Source organism: Grampus griseus (assembly GCF_964374135.1).
Source record: "Grampus griseus genome assembly, chromosome: 16".
NCBI classification, from domain to species: Eukaryota; Metazoa; Chordata; class Mammalia; order Artiodactyla; family Delphinidae; genus Grampus; species Grampus griseus.
In genome coordinates this window covers 25,521,714-25,536,734 of record NC_139010.1, presented here as the reverse complement: position 1 = coordinate 25,536,734, position 15,021 = coordinate 25,521,714, and the positions used below count along the sequence as shown (strand labels likewise).

The following is a 15,021-nucleotide window of genomic DNA, read 5'->3' as shown; positions in this document are numbered from 1 at the left end:
TAGGGAGGAGGGAGAAATCAATAGCTGAGGAAGAAAATGAAGAGCACAACTAAAACAGATGCACCCCAGAGACCCTGGGGCACAGGGTGGGAGGGCCACCTCCTTGCTCCCCTAGCTGCCTCCAGAGGCCCCATCCCCACCCCGGTTCCTGCACAGCGGTCTGAGGTCAGGAGAGACAGCAGGAGGTGGAGAAGGACCGCTGGGTCCTCCCAACAACAACGTCCATGGATTTCCTAAGGCTGGTCGTGGTCTGGGTCGGGGGGGCAAGGGGAGGAGGAGGAGGAAGGGCGATTCTGGCTGTGAGCTCGGGAGCAGAGGAGGCCCAACTGCCCCACAGGAGGTTGCCCTGGGTCTGCCTGTGCCAGCCACCTGCTGGTCCCTAACAGCCTGCGGGTTTGGGGCAGCTCAGCAGTCCCCGTCGGTGGCCATGGCCACCAGCATCTCGCTCTTGCCCATCTCCTCCAAGGCACTCGCCAGGCTGTTGAGGTCCCCGTCATCCTGCTGCAGAGCTTCCCAGAGGTCGAGGATCACACCCGTGGGGCTCGCTTTTGTGGCAAAGTAGTTCAGGTACCTGATGGAGGGAAGGAGAAGGACACTGGGCTCCCAAAATGTTCAGCCCCTCCCGGGAGCCTGGGGTGGAGGGAGCACTGAGGGTACATCCCAGGAGCACCGGGACGGTGGGCTCCGGGCTCCCACAATCCTGGGTCTGAATTCCCAGCCCCTCTGCTTGCAGGCTGTGTGGCCCTGGGCAAGTCACTGCTCCTCTCTGAGCCCCAGTCTCATCTCTAAAATGGAAACTGTCCTGCTCATCATCAGTCATCAGCATCGTTCTTACTATCATTGAAAGACACTGGCCCCAGGAGAGGCTGTCCAAACCTAGCACTCCATTCTCTCTCTCCATCCCATATTCGTTGTCTGCCTGCTCTCACCCGCCCCATGCACTGCCCTGAAATCAGGAACAAAGGCTTTGACATCCTTACAGATCCCACCCATTCTGAGTAAGATGTCTTCTACATGGCATCTGCTCGACGCAGGTGTATTAAATGGTTTCTCAGCAAGTGTACCATAACAATAATGATGACTAAATGCCATTATATTTATCCAGCACTTTAAGTTCTCCAGAAGAGTTCTGACACCAGGATGCATCTGTCACCCAGCAAGCATTTCCAAAACACCTGCTCTGTCCCGGACACAGGACTGCTGACGGTGATCACGCTTGGCTGGTATCCTGGCTTCACCTGATTCTCAAGGGCCAGCACTCTGAGCACGACGCTCCTGAAGGGACCAGCTTCTCAGACTTGGCACACCCAAGCCTGAGCTCCTGGTCTACCGCAAATGGCGGATCCGCTCCTGGACCGTCAGGCTGCCTGCCCCACCTGCCCCACGGGGACGGGGGGGGGGCGGCTCTGGTCCAGGCCGGGCGGGCTGTCCCGACACTCACCGGTCCATGGAGAGCTTCTGCGCCAACAACCGCCAGTCACTGCCGCGCGAGTTGGGGGCGTCCAGGCTGTTGCATATCTTCTGGCGGATGGAAACGGGGATCTTGAAGGCGTAGGGTCCCAGTTGGGTGGTGACTGCACTGCTGGGGGCGGAGCAGAGGGCATCCAGGGAGCCAGCAGGCGTCTGGAAGAGCAGGGGGCACGGGTGAGAGGGGCAGAGAGCTCCCTGTGCACGGCTCACTGGGCATCTGCCCCTCCAGCCTTCCTGCCTGGGGACTGTGAGCTCTTGGAGGCTCCGGCCGCTCCCCCGCCTCTGGGCAGGCTCCAGCTGCTCAAAGGGCTCCTCCCCTGGAAGGTGAGCTCTCCAGGGCCAGGGCTGTACACCCCGTCTCCGCCCTCGGGGTGCACACGCTAAGGCACTGCCTGGGCCAGCGCTGGTGCCACCTCGTCATCACAAAGCCACGAGGGGCCTCAGCCCCAGCCTAATCCATGGGGACCTCCTTTTACACAAACGCAAATGAAGTCTGGAAAGGAGAAGTGACTAATCCATGGTCACATGCCATGTTAGTGGTAGAGCTAGGTCTAGACCAGGGGTCCCCAGCCGGTCCGCAGTCTGTTAGGAACTGGGCCGCACAGCAGGAGGTGAGTGGCGGGGTCGGGCGAGCGAAGCTTCATCGGCCATTCCCTATCGCTCGCGTTACCGCCTTAACCATCCCCTGCACCAACCCCCGTCCGTCCGTGGAAAACCTGTCTTCCATGAAACCGGTCCCTGGTGCCAAAACGGTTGGGGACCGCTGGTCTAGACTATATCCAGTGCTCTTTACACTGCACTGCAAGGAGGGCCTCGCACTGTTCCTGGGTGGCCTAGGTTTTATAAACCTCAATCCGGATTATAGTGGTGGAGAGCCACAGGCCTGGGCCAAGCGTTGGCTGGATACAAGGTCCTGATACCGGCTCTCCCTAAAACCTTCTTTCTCATCTCCAGGTGAGGATCCTCGTATCTGTTTCCCTGGCGGTTGTACAGATTTGGTGAGTTTTGGTACAGGCCAAGCCCAGGCTCGGCACTCAGTAAGTCACAGCTGTTAGCAAAGAGTGACCAAGTCCCAGCTCAGACTTGGGAGGTGAGGGGCACAGCTCTGTGGGAGGTGGCCTTTCCCCCAGATGAGGAGGAGCCTGGGGTCTGCACGCTGCAGCGCCCAGCCCCGTGGGGCATCCGCGCTCCGGTCCTCACCTCTGCCAGCGTGGTGTGCAGCTGGAATATCTGGCCCTCTCCCTCCACCTGTCGCACGCAGATCTTGCAGGTGAGCTCCGTGGAGGCCAGGCTATGCCTCTCCAGGGTGAAGGTGCAGTGCAGGGCCTTCTGGCTACCACTCCAAATGTGATAGAAGGGGATCTCCTGGGGGAGGAGGGGCAGGGTCAGGGAGGCGAGGCCAGCCTGCCCTGCCCTCGGGGAATGGAGGCGGAGGCAGGTAAGGGGGCCAGCCTCAGGGAGGGCTGGGACCTCTCCATCCGGGTGGGCAGAGGAAGAAGAACTGGGCAAGGGCCCTTCAGTTGAGAAAGGGAGTATATGGGTGAGAAGGCACGAGTCTGAATATGTGACTGTGTGGGTGCATGTGTCTGGGTCTGGGAAGCCTTGTGGACTCAATGGGGTCACACAGATGGGCGCGGGCAGAGGGATGTGACCATCAGAGATTAGTTTGGACAATCTGCCAGCCATGAACGCTCTTAGAGATGGTAAGGTCTCTTTAAAGATGATGGGTACAGACATTTGTGTGTGGGAGTATGTGACAGGGGTGGCAGGGGGAGGGAGACAAAGAGAGACACAGGGGTGGGAGTGGGGACCAAGGCTACAGGACCGAGGGAGGAGGCAGGGAGGGGAGTTGGTCTTCTCTGGGAAGCCCCCCAGGTGCGCCCCTCCCCAGCTCCATCCCTCCCCCTCCTGCGGCCCAGCCCTCACCTGGTACTTGGCCAGCAGCTTGCTCCTCCAGTGGGCGTGGGGCAGGTCGTGGAGGGAGAGGCGCAGGTTATGGTAACTGTCCTTAAACAGCAGGGGTTTTGGCTCCTCCACTAGGTAGCCACCCAGGGTCCGCTCCAGCTCCAGCACCTCCTGTGGGCCAGGGAGCAATGAGAAGGGGGAGCCCATCACATTTGGCCAAAGGGCCCTTTCCTTCTGCAAGTTTGGGGCTTGGGGACACACATGGGCAGAGGGAACTAGGCTGTAACATTGAAGGCAGGGAACCATCTGAGCCACAGGGCTGGGACTTGGTAAGTGCTCATAGAAGACTTACTGTGTGGAGAGATGCATGAATGAATGGATGGAGGGAAAAATAGATGGATGAATGGGCAGATGGTGGGACAGGTGGATGGATGAATGGATTTACAGATGACTGAATAGATGGACTGATGGATGGATGGTTAAGTAGATGGATAAAGAGATGGGCTGACAAATGGATGGATAGATCAACAGAGACAGACAGACAAAATGTTGTGCAGGTGAATATACAAATGGATGGGTATAGAAACAGAACAGATGGAAGAAAAGATAGATGCGTGGATGAGTGATGGCTGGATGGACAGACAGATTATGGACTAAATGAATAAACAGACAGATGGGCAGAAAGCTGGGCGGATGGATGGATGCATGGATAGATGGGTGAATGGATGGATGGGTGAATGGATGAATGGATGGACAGACGGATGGATGGGGATTGAATAAATAAAGAACGCCATCAAGCCAATATGTGGCAACTTCCCTCTTGATCTCCAATCCATTCTCTGACTATAACTAGATGTTAGCCAATGCCCTAATACCAAGGGATCCACGCTTCAAGAGCATTTCCCAGGAGCCTCTAGCTATGATGGGCCTCCTGCAAGTTCAGGTCAGCCTGGTCCCAGCAGAAGACACTCACTCTCCCACAAGGCCTTTTAGCCTGTGTTGCATCAGTCGGCAACTTGGAGTTTGAGACAAGTCACATGAGACTGAGAGGCAGAGGAGATAGAAAGGCCCACAGATCGTGGGCTGGAGGAGGCCTGGAGCTACAGGAAAGGAGAAGGCTTCATAGCAGCAGGGGATGGAAGGATGGAGAAGGAAAAGGGGTTTAAATAGGGCCAAGGCTCTGTGCTCTTCCACTGTTTGTCAGGATGAGACTGAGATCCTGGGAACTGGTGGAAGGGCTGGGCAGAGAATGGACAGGGTCTTAGAGGCTGGAGGGACAGGGTGGTACTAACAGCTGCCGTTATCAGGTTCTAGGTGCTAAAATCCGGTCCCTTCACCTTCTCTCTCTTCCTGCCCCGAACCCCTTCTCATCTGCCATGCACCCCCCTCGCTTAAGGGCACTGTCCGTTCTTTTGCACACACTAGGAGCTTGGCTGTCAGCCGCCACCCCCTCCCCCTCCCCCCTCCCCCTGTTCCTCCCATCAGTCACTGTTTCTGTCCATTCTACTGACTAAACAGACTCCAGGCCCCTCTCCAGCTGTTGTCACTGTCTGTTGTCCAGGGTCCAGCTGCAGCCTCCCAATTGGTCTCCCTGCTTCTTGTCTACCCATCCCCACTGTGTAGCTTTCAAAATAGCACCCATGAACAGGTGTCCACCGGGTCTCTGCCCCCGCCCACTGGATAGGTTCCAAATTCCTTGCCATGACCCTAAGGCTGTTGGGAGGCTGAGCCCTGCCTGTCTCTCCAGCCCCACCTCTCACACCCCTGCACGCTTTGGCACACAGAACAACACACCTGCCTCTGCATAAGCTGCTCTGTCTCCTGGAATGTGCTTCTTCCTTCTCTGCCTGGAACACCCACCTGTCCCTTGGAGCTTAGGTCTAAGGTCAGCCCTGCTGTGAAGCCTTCTCAGACCCCCTCCCCAACAACCAGGACCTGCCAGCCGCTCCTAGGCCAATGTTCCCTTAGCCCCGCATCAGTGATCCCCTGGTCTGTCTCCCACCTCTAGCCCGCAGCTTGGTGAGCGCAGAACTGTGCCCAACTCATCTCTGTATCTCGAGGATCTGATGCGATTTCAATGTTTGAGGAACAACTGAATGACTGAATGAGGCTGATGGTGGCAGAGGGTGCCTGGCAGGTACCATGATCCTGGGGAGGGGGATACTGGAAGGTACCATGCAGCTGGCCGGCTGTGGGCGAGGTACCCGCAGCGTGCAGGCCCGTGTGGGTACCCAGGGCCTGGCCTTACCTTCAGTGCTACGGGCGTGTCCTCCAGGCAGTAGACCCTGAGGCTGTACTCCAGAGAGGTGCAGAGGGCGGGGGCGAAGATGGCCAGCTGGAGCCGCTTGACTGCCAAGCGAGAGTACGACTCACCCGTGAAGACGTAGGTGCCCAGCTGGTCCAACAGGATGTGGCAGGACCTGGCCTCCAGCTGGCAGTAGCAGGGGGTGTTAAGGGTCTCCTCATCCAGGGTGACCACCTCCTGCAGGGTGACAGTGGAGGTGAGGTGGCTGTACCAGCCAAGGCCCTGGAGAGGGTCCAGGCAGGTTGGGTTAGGGGACCCGGCCCCCCGGCCCCCCGGCCTTGGCTCCTCACCTCCCAGTGGCCCTGGTGGGCCTGGGTCTTGAGCTGGAAGATCCAGTCACCGGCACTGACTTCAGCACAGTGTGGCACCGTGAGGATGACGGGGCGGCACAGCAGGAGGCCCGTGGGCCCGCAGGTCACCGAAGGGCTCAATACTGTCTGGGTCCCTTCCGAAAGCGGGCTGGGGTGGGATGGAGGGCAGCAGGGAGGCAGTGAGGGAGCGGTGCTGGCCTCCGGGCTCTGCCCCAGCTCCTGGGATGGGAGAAGGCAGGACTGCGCCCTGGGGGCTCCCAGAGGCCACGGGTTAAGGAAGAATGGCACTGGCCTTGAGATCGTTTCTAAATTTTTGCTATTACTCCGCAATATTCTCATAGCCAGATCTTTGCTCCCATTTTCAAAGGTTCTGCACTCCAGGGATGTTGTGGATAGGTGCTGCTGAAGTGCCCTCTGGAAAGCTGGCACCCATCCACACTCCCACCGACGCACCTTGGGAGGGCTGTGTTCCCATTCTCTCACCAGTATGAAGGTATTATGACATCTGAAAATAGCTTTGCAAGCTGATGAAGCAAAAAAACTTCCAGTATCTTACGGCTGTCTGAATAACTGTTTCTTTGACTACAAATTAGGTCAAACATTTTCTCATAACCTATTGGCCGCTATGTGTGTATGTGTGTGTGTGTGTGTGTGTGTGTGTGTGTGTGTGTGTGTGTATAAGAGAGAGTGTGTGTGAATCACTTGTTCATATCCTTTGTCCATTTTTGTACTGAGATATTCAGTTTTTCTTATTGATCTCCCAAACCTCTTTACATAGTGAGGATAGTAACCCTTTGTCATATTGTAGCCAGTTGGTCAACTGGCTTTCAGTTTTATGATTTGTTGTGCTGGTTTTGCATGGTTTAAATGTGAACATAATAAGATCTAGCAATGTCTTCCTTGGAGAACTACCTCTGGCCTTAGGATCGGACTTAGAAGGGGAGATGGTGACATTTGAGCCCAAGGTGGGCAAGCAGCAGGGAGAGAGAGGCTGAGGAGGGGGCAGCTGGGCTGGGGCTGGGGTCTCTATACTCACAGGGTGTTTTCTGCCTTGTTGATGAGGAGGTACATCTCGTAGAATTTGCCCTGGGGAATGGCTCCATTGGGCACCAGCAGGCTGACCCCTGGGGGAGAGGGAGGTCAGTAGGGAGGGGCTGGAGGGAGTCCAGGAGCTTAGAACAGGGGATAGGGGGTTGGCCCCCATCTTGGAGCAGGGAGAGAAAGACATCTGAGCTCCTGGTGGCCACCAGCAAGGAGTGGGGAGAGGGGACTGGGTGCAGGGAAAGGCCAGGTCACTGACTGCAGAGGGGCTGTCCAGTAGCGCAGGGGCCACTGGCATTGCGATCGGGTGTAGCGATGGGGCAAAGACCTGGAGTCTGAAGGTGCAGTGCCAGCCCCAGCCTAGCTCAGTGTATGATGCTGGGAAACTGTCAGCTGCTGGCTCTGCAACCTGAGCTGGGCAGCCCTGCCTTTTCAACAGCACTCTGTAGGTTTGTTGACTATATCGGGGTATACTTTCCCACTCACCAGATGGTGAAACTGAGGTTTAGAGAGTTCCCCTGCCCTTGTGAGGCAGAGGCAGGCCTGGACTCCAGGTCTTCTATTTTATAATCACTTCTTCCCCTTGGGCCTCACTTTCCCAATCTGTGAAATGGGACCAGGGAAGGCCTATCTTCTGCTGGGTGAGTGTTGAGACTGTCTAGAGGGGACATGCTGAGGCCAGACTGATGGGTGAGCAGAGCAGGGACCCACCTGTGTCAGGGATGCTGAGCCTCCCGCCCAGGCAGCCAAAGGTGCCGCTGACACTGCTCCCCGGGTCACGGGGCATGCCCAGGAGCTGCTGGGAGCCGAGGCTGGCACTGCGCAGGTGCAGGAAGTGGGCATCCCGGGCAAAATCACCAGGGTACGTGCCGGGTGGCAGGACTCCCAGCAGCTCAGCCCCGTCTGCCAGGCCTGGCCCAGAGCTGGTGGTGCTAGAGTTGTAGACCTTGATCTTGAGGTTGGGCAGGGAGTCCAGCAGGGGCGAGTTGGTCATTGGGATCTTGTCAACCGAGTCCTGCAGGGCGTACATGGGTCCGCGGTAGATGCCCGCACTGGCAGTGAGGTCCGGAGGCACAGATGGGTGCAGGAGCTGCGGGTTGTCTGCAGGGCCGGGGGCTGCAGTCAGACCAGCCGTGCCTCGCTGGCCCTGTCCCACTGTCTGCACCTGCCGGGACGCCTTCCTTTACAAAATCCTACCCAAACGTCCAGCTCTGAAAGGTTCCATTGCCACCTGCGGTAGGAAGCTTAGGGACTCACCACCTAGGTTACTTCTTCTTTCCTGCATCTCTGTAACCAAACTCATCCAGTGATCTTTAGAGAAAACTCTAGGAAAACCTCTTGAGGGAGTCAGGAGCCTCTGCTCTGGTCTGGCTGGTCTGGCTGGCTGTCACACCCCCTGGGAACCCTGCCTGCACCCGCCACCCCAGGCGTTCCCAGGTCCTTACTGGGCCTCGCAGTCTTAAAGTTGACTGGGTGGAAGCCGCCAGTGAGGGCGGCGGACGAGTCGGTGATGTCGGTGTCGAAGTCCCGGCAGTTGCGGCGGTACACGACCACCCCTACCACCACAAGGACGGTCACCACCACGAAGATGGACACCACAAGGCCTGCGTACAGCGCCACATCCCCCGAGGACTCCAGAACTGCGGGGACAGGAGGGCTGAGTGAGGGCCAGGGGGCAGAGGCGCTGGCCCTGAGGGAGCCAGAGATTCCCTTGGTCCCCGGGGAGAGGCAGGGCCTGGGACAGAGTGGTGTTGTGCTAGGTTCTAATCTGAGCCCTGCCAGACAGGCTGGTGACCTCAAGCAAGGCTTGAACCTATCTGAGCATCAGTCTCTATAAGTAAAATGGTCTAAATGTCCCTGCCTCCCTGCCCTGCTTCCCTCCCCGTGTGGCATGGAGAGGCAAAGGGACTCCTGGAGTTAACGCTCCCGAGAGTTAACTCATTGCTCTCTGCCCAGGAGGTGACAAGGCGCCTGCGGCTCAGAGTCACAGGACCACTAAGTGTCCTCTCAGAGCTGGGATTAAGACCTAGCGCCTCACTAGCAGCCTGCAGCAATCTCTATAGGACCCAAGGCCCTGATTCCCAGAAATCTCTGCAAGTGGCCGCTCTGAGCTCACCTTCCATTTTGTGCTGAGGGCAGGAGGTGGGCGGGGGCGGGGAGGGAGGGATGGAGGGGGAACAGGACGAGGGGAATGAGATGCGTGGCAATGGGATGGAGAGGAGGGGAGCAGGTGGAAGGGAAGGAAGGGGCTCAGGGAGGCAACCCATGTCGACACTCCCTGCTCCCAGACAGGCTGCTGGGCTGGAGGAGGTCCAGCTCTGGGTGAGGGGCAGGGCAGGCTGCTGCTCAGCTAGAAGTAACTCCACATAGCTAGGCGAGGAAGTGTCGGGGTCAAGAGGCAGGGTCCAAAGCAGGGCTGCCCAACAGAACTTTCCATGGTGATGGCCCATCCCGTGTCTGCACTGTCCCCCATGACAGCCACTAGCCACGGGTGGTCATTAAACTACTAAAATGCGGCTGGCTTGACTGAGGAAATGAGTTTTTAAATATATTTATTTTCAGCTAAGATAAATACAATTTTCAAGCCACACGTGGCTAGTGGCTACTACACTGGACAGCACAGCCTAGCCAAGACGGCTGCCCTTCTCCCTTGTTTCCTTTGGGAGCTCCGGGAAGCCCCTGTCCACTCCCTCCCCTCCCCAGGGACCCTCGGAGAGGAAGGCCCGCTTTCCTTCCTGGTGGAGGCCTGAGCTTCAGCAAGGTAGGGCAGGGCTCTCAGCCCTCATTTTTGCCTGCTTCTACCACCTTCTGGACCCCCATCTCTCCTCATCCTTGGGCTCCCCAGGAGAGCTGCCCGAGAAGGTCCCCAGGGCTGGGCTCCCACCTCTCTGGGGGCTTCGCCTCATGACATCGTCACTAATCATGGGGGTCACTTGCCTGGTGATTTACAATATCTAATCAGTCACCAGTCTGGCCCCCCTGTGAGTTGCACTGAAGGCCTCATTACTGACTTGATAATTCCAGAATTATTTGGAAATTGTGGTTTAATTACCACACACCAATCTGCCCAAGCAGCTTTACCACAGCGGAGCATAGCCCCTGGGGGATGAATGATGAGCCCCCAGGGTCTGACGCAGAGCAGCGGGCATCCCAAGGACCTAGGAGGCTTCAGTCGGCTGCTGGGGGCACAGTGAGGGGCAGGTGTGGGCCTGCTTGCTGGCGGCCTCCCACAGAGGACAACCAAGGGGTGGGGCTCGGAGCATCAGCTCTGGCCAAATACTTAGGTTCGAATCCTGGCTGGATCCTTGGGAATGTCCCTTCTCTCTGAGAATCAGTTTCTCCTCCTATAACGGGAGGGGTCAGGATGGCATCCTAGGGCCTTTCTGTCAGCTGAGGGTCTGCCTGTCTGACTGTGATGAAGACCATGCCACATGCAGCGTCAGGTGCTGGGAACCCCGTGGAGGGCTGGTAGTGGGCACCTTCAGCTCTCCCTGCCCCTCACCTTGCCCTGCACCCCACCCCCTGGAAAAGCCAACTGAGGAAAACCAGGGATCCCCCCAGAGGAAAGAGAACAGCCATGAAATGGGACTTACGGTGGCTTTTGGGGTCACTTAGAGTTTTCTTATCTGTTGAGGGAAATAAAGGGAAAGACAATGACACAGACGGCAGGGAAAGGGTGGTAGAGGAGGTGACGGGGAGATGCATGGATGAGATGACAGAGTAGCAGGTGGGCAGGGGCCCCGAGGGGCTGCTCCACTGCAGGCTGGGAGGTGGGGGCCAGGGGGCCCGTATCTGGCTCCAGAGCCCCCACCCTGGGCCCTGCCTTCCAAGGACTCACTCTGCACGCACAGCCCGTCGGTGCAATTCTTGGAGTCAAGCAGGGTCCCGCTGCAGTCCCGGCCTCCGTTCTGGGGAGGGGGCGCCATGCACTCGCGGCTGCGCCAGTGCGCACACTCGGTGCTACAGGCCGACCACTTGCTCCACTCTGTCCACGCGCCATCGACTGTGGGGACACAGCACGTGGTGCATGGGGACACACGCATGCATAGAATGCACACACGGTTATGTGTGCACAACACAGCAGTGCATGCACACACACACACACACACACACACACACAGTGCAGCAGGGAAAGAGGAACCCAAGACACACGCATGCCATCCAGAGAAATCCACGCCTCATGCCAGTGCAGAGACGGGAGCACCAGGTGGGCGAAGACAGCCCAAATAGACACATAACGTCACTGACGCAGATACAACCCAGGGCACAAGTGTACACACAGAGGCACAAACCCAGGGTGAAAAACACCACATCAGTCACACAAACATGTCAGCAAAGAGAGAACACAGACCAACCAACGGGGCCACAGAGTAACACAGAAGAAAGAGAGGACTGCAGGGTCAGCGGCCAGGTGTGTCTAGCAGTCAAGGGCAGGAGCACAGGCTCTCTGACCCCAGGAGCCTCTGGGGTCCGGGCCTGGGGGCTGGCGCTGACAACCCTCGGCCTGGAGAGCAGACCGCCCACCCCTCAGACTGCAGCTCAGAGCCTCTGCCTCTGTGTCTCCCGCAGCCCAGGGCAGAACAGGTCAGCGGGCGTAGCATTCAATCCAGCCTGGTGAGCCAGCTGGGGGGCCCGGGACAAGCACCTTCTGTCCTCACCCACCCTAACGGGGAAAGATGGGCTGTTCTGACTGGCAGACACCAAAGCACAGAAGGCAGGGCTGGGGCTGGCATGGGGCTGGGCATGGGTGGACTGCCACCTGGCCGGTGGCCTCACCTGGGCACACGGTGGTGCAGGCAGTCTTCTGGAAGGCCTGGCCCTCACAGAAGGCACCTCCATTGAGTGGGGCGGGGTTGGTGCAGGTCCGTGTGCGCTTCTGCCAGCCGCGGCCACAGCGGTTGGAGCAGGGTGACCACTCGGCCCAGCTGGACCAGCCGCCGTTCACTGCAGGGGTAGCAGTTGTCAGCAGGTTGGCATGGCTCTTCGCCCCGTGGGGCCTCCAAGCCCCATCCTCCAGCCATGATGAGGCGCCTCTGCTGAGGCCTGGCCCTTCCTAGTTGGACCCCTCCTGCCTCCAGGGCTGTGGACTCAGATACCAGCGGGCAGACCTGGGCTGCATCTGTCAGCACCAGAGGCAACCCAGGAGGTCACTGTCTATTCCCTGCCCCATTGTACAATGGCAAACAAAGGTCCAGAGAGGGCTGACACTTACACAAGGTCTCCCCGTGAGTAATGGGGAGCTTGGAACTGGAACCCAGTACAGGGCTCTTTCTACGACACTCATTGTAGCCATGGCTCTGGCCCTCCCACCCAAGGGGACAGCAAGGAACAGATGACCGGCCTGAACAGTAGTCCCTAACTGCTAGAACAACAGGCTCGGGGATGGGGATACCGACTGGGCCCTGCCTTAGCCCTGACTCTCAGAGAACTGGGTTTTCCCCTTCAGGGATAAGCAAAGGGCCTGAGAAGGGGCAAGTGCTCCTGACTTCACCACTAGCTTTGCTGTGTGACCTTGCGACGGCACCTCCCCTCTCTGGGCCTCCTCTTCCTCCCCACCCGTTCACCAAGGTCCTGCTGGCTTCTGGGTAGGGAAGGGTCAGCCGTATAGCCCCAGGCTCTCCCCCTCCCTCGGCCGTGTCCTCCCCCGCACCCCCACCCAGCCCACTCTGGGCCGCACCGTAGACAATGATGGTGGCGGTGGTGCTGCGGCGCTTGGCCACGATATTCTTGGCCACGCAGGTGTAGTTGGCCGTATCTGACAGGCGAGCCTGGCGGATGATGAGGTTGTGGTCGATGGTGAGCAGGAAGTTGGTGTCCTGGGTGGGGTCGATGACGTCCTCGTTCTTGAGCCATTCCACCTGCAGGGGCACGGTTGCAGCTGTGAGGGCCCAGGGCCCGATCCCCTGCACCCCCGGGAGTGGGCCCTCTCTTGGGGGGAAGGGAGGCCTGACCATAAACAGGACTGCAGTTCTAGCCATGTCCACCCATGGTGGTGACACAGGGGGCAGGGCCTCCACGGGCCAGGCACTGTGCTGGACACTACGGAACACAGTGGTTAAGATGACCACCCACCAGCTGAGTGGCCTTGGGAAGGGACTTCCACTTGGCCTCAATTTCATCAACTGTAAGATGATATTTAATAGCACTACCCATAAGACTACTGTGAGAATGAAATGAATCAGTATATGGAAAGTGTGGAGGCCATGCCTGGCTCACGGTAAGTACTGGTACTAAATAAGAACATGTCTTCATCATTAACTCCGCAAACCGACTCCCTGAGCCAGGGTGAGAGGCCTGGCAGGTGATTAAAAACATGGTCCCTGGTCTGGCAGACCTGGGTGTGCAAATGCCAGCTCTGCCACTCACTAGCTGGGTCACCCTGGATGACTGCTTCACCTGTCCCAGTGCTGTGTTCCCAGCCATAAGATGGGATGACAATATCCACCTTGAAGGGTTGCTATGAGGACCAGGGGGCCGAGTGCCTGGCACATGTGGCAGCCACGAGGGGTAGCTATTACAGAAGGTGTCTGTCTGAGCTCATTTCCAGATGGGGGCCGGGGCTGGGGGGAAGCTAAGTGATTAGAGCAAAGGTTCTGAGCTGGAAGCCCAGGGTTCCATCTTCCCCAGTCCTGTTCTACTGAGGTCCCTGGCAACAAAGCTGAGATGTTTCCCCATGCCCTGCTCTGACTAGAGGACCACGAGTGAGGGCAGCGGGAGAGAGGAAGCAGGCCTGGAACACAAGCAGGGCAGTAAGAGGACAGGTGGGCACCACTCAGGGATGCCCAGGCCATGTGGTGTAGGAAGGGGTGATCAGCTTGTGGGCTGAGTCTGTGCTCAGATGCACGTATTACGATCCACTAACGCTGGGGCCTTGGGTTCTGGGTGGGGTGGGGGAAATGGTGTATATGGCCACTTCTCTTGCAGGAGACTGAGCCTGGGGTCAACCCAAGGAGCCCTGGGGGTTCCTGCCCCAGCTCTGCCCCATCCTGTGGGGTTATGCCTATGGAGGGCCCAGCTGGGGTCTGGCATGCGCTGAGTTCTACAGAGGTTGCAGTTCCCTTCTCTGTCTCTAGCCTTGATATCCCCATCTGTGAAATGCGAGGGCTCTGGAAGTCTGAGGCATTGTGGCTGGTGGCAAATACCATGCCTGGCTGGCCTCTGCCATGCCAAAAGTTCCCCATATCCCCACTCACCTCAGCCACAGGCACCCCCTCTGGTGGGCGGCATTGCAGGAGAACTTCATGGTCCAGGGGCACTTCCTTGCCTAAGGGCTCCTGATCGAAGTTCTTGCGCAGGTCTGGGAGAAGGAAGGAAAAGTGTTCCAAGGCACAGTCAGGCGGTGCAGGGAGGAGGCCAGTCAGGCAGAGCTGGATCCTGAAGGGCCCCATTCTAGCCACTAGGTGGCAGTGCACACCAAGGGAATGTTCACGGGGACACCCGGCCTTTACCTGGAGAACTTCTTCTCCAAGATGGGGGCCTCACCAGGTGGACTCGGGGGAACAAGCTTCCCTCCCTGACTCTGGGATCCTATGCACATGGTGGCCGGGGATGGTGAGGAAGCTGGCAGCTTCCTTATATAAAAGTAGGCAAAAAAGGGCCGTTAGAAATCCTGGGGCCAAAGGTGTCACAGGTTCTGGGTCATGGAGCCTTCTGAGCTGGCATCCCTGTGCCCTGATGTCTGTGTGTGAAATTATCTCTCCAGGATCCACAGGGAAGGGGAAAGGGCTCAGGAGAATGGGGTGAGGGTGTCAGGGTGGCATACATGCAATGCGGACATAGGCCCGGCGACTCTTGGTGGTGCCCGCAGAGCTCCAGGCCACGCACTGGCACCAGTAATCTTCCAGCCCAAACAGCTCCTCCACCTGCTGCCGCAACACCTCGATCTGCACCTCTCGCACCTGCAGGCCTGGGAGGAGGAGAGAGAGGCCATCAGGGGGCAGGTCTGAGGACAGAAGACACCAGACGTGGGACCATAGTATCTCTCCTTTC

General features: G+C 58.2%; 1 protein-coding gene across 2 annotated transcripts in view; it reads right to left on the bottom strand.

The window, feature by feature from the left end:
- Positions 1 to 405: 405 nt before the first annotated feature.
- Positions 406 to 15,021, bottom strand: part of UNC5B (unc-5 netrin receptor B) — a gene marked incomplete at both ends in the record, with an annotated part of 83,976 nt that continues 69,360 nt past the window's right edge. Inside the window, 15 exons of one of the 2 annotated variants that reach the window (XM_082674042.1) lie at positions 406 to 571; positions 1,442 to 1,623; positions 2,671 to 2,835; positions 3,397 to 3,546; positions 5,624 to 5,857; positions 5,971 to 6,139; positions 7,028 to 7,115; positions 7,744 to 8,133; positions 8,478 to 8,672; positions 10,626 to 10,658; positions 10,871 to 11,035; positions 11,809 to 11,976; positions 12,710 to 12,890; positions 14,226 to 14,329; positions 14,795 to 14,938. In XM_082674042.1, coding sequence (XP_082530168.1) covers positions 406 to 571; positions 1,442 to 1,623; positions 2,671 to 2,835; positions 3,397 to 3,546; positions 5,624 to 5,857; positions 5,971 to 6,139; positions 7,028 to 7,115; positions 7,744 to 8,133; positions 8,478 to 8,672; positions 10,626 to 10,658; positions 10,871 to 11,035; positions 11,809 to 11,976; positions 12,710 to 12,890; positions 14,226 to 14,329; positions 14,795 to 14,938 — 2,534 coding nt within the window. The remainder of the gene's footprint in view (positions 572 to 1,441; positions 1,624 to 2,670; positions 2,836 to 3,396; positions 3,547 to 5,623; positions 5,858 to 5,970; positions 6,140 to 7,027; positions 7,116 to 7,743; positions 8,134 to 8,477; positions 8,673 to 10,625; positions 10,659 to 10,870; positions 11,036 to 11,808; positions 11,977 to 12,709; positions 12,891 to 14,225; positions 14,330 to 14,794; positions 14,939 to 15,021) is intronic. The other variant, XM_082674043.1, reaches the window with a different exon arrangement.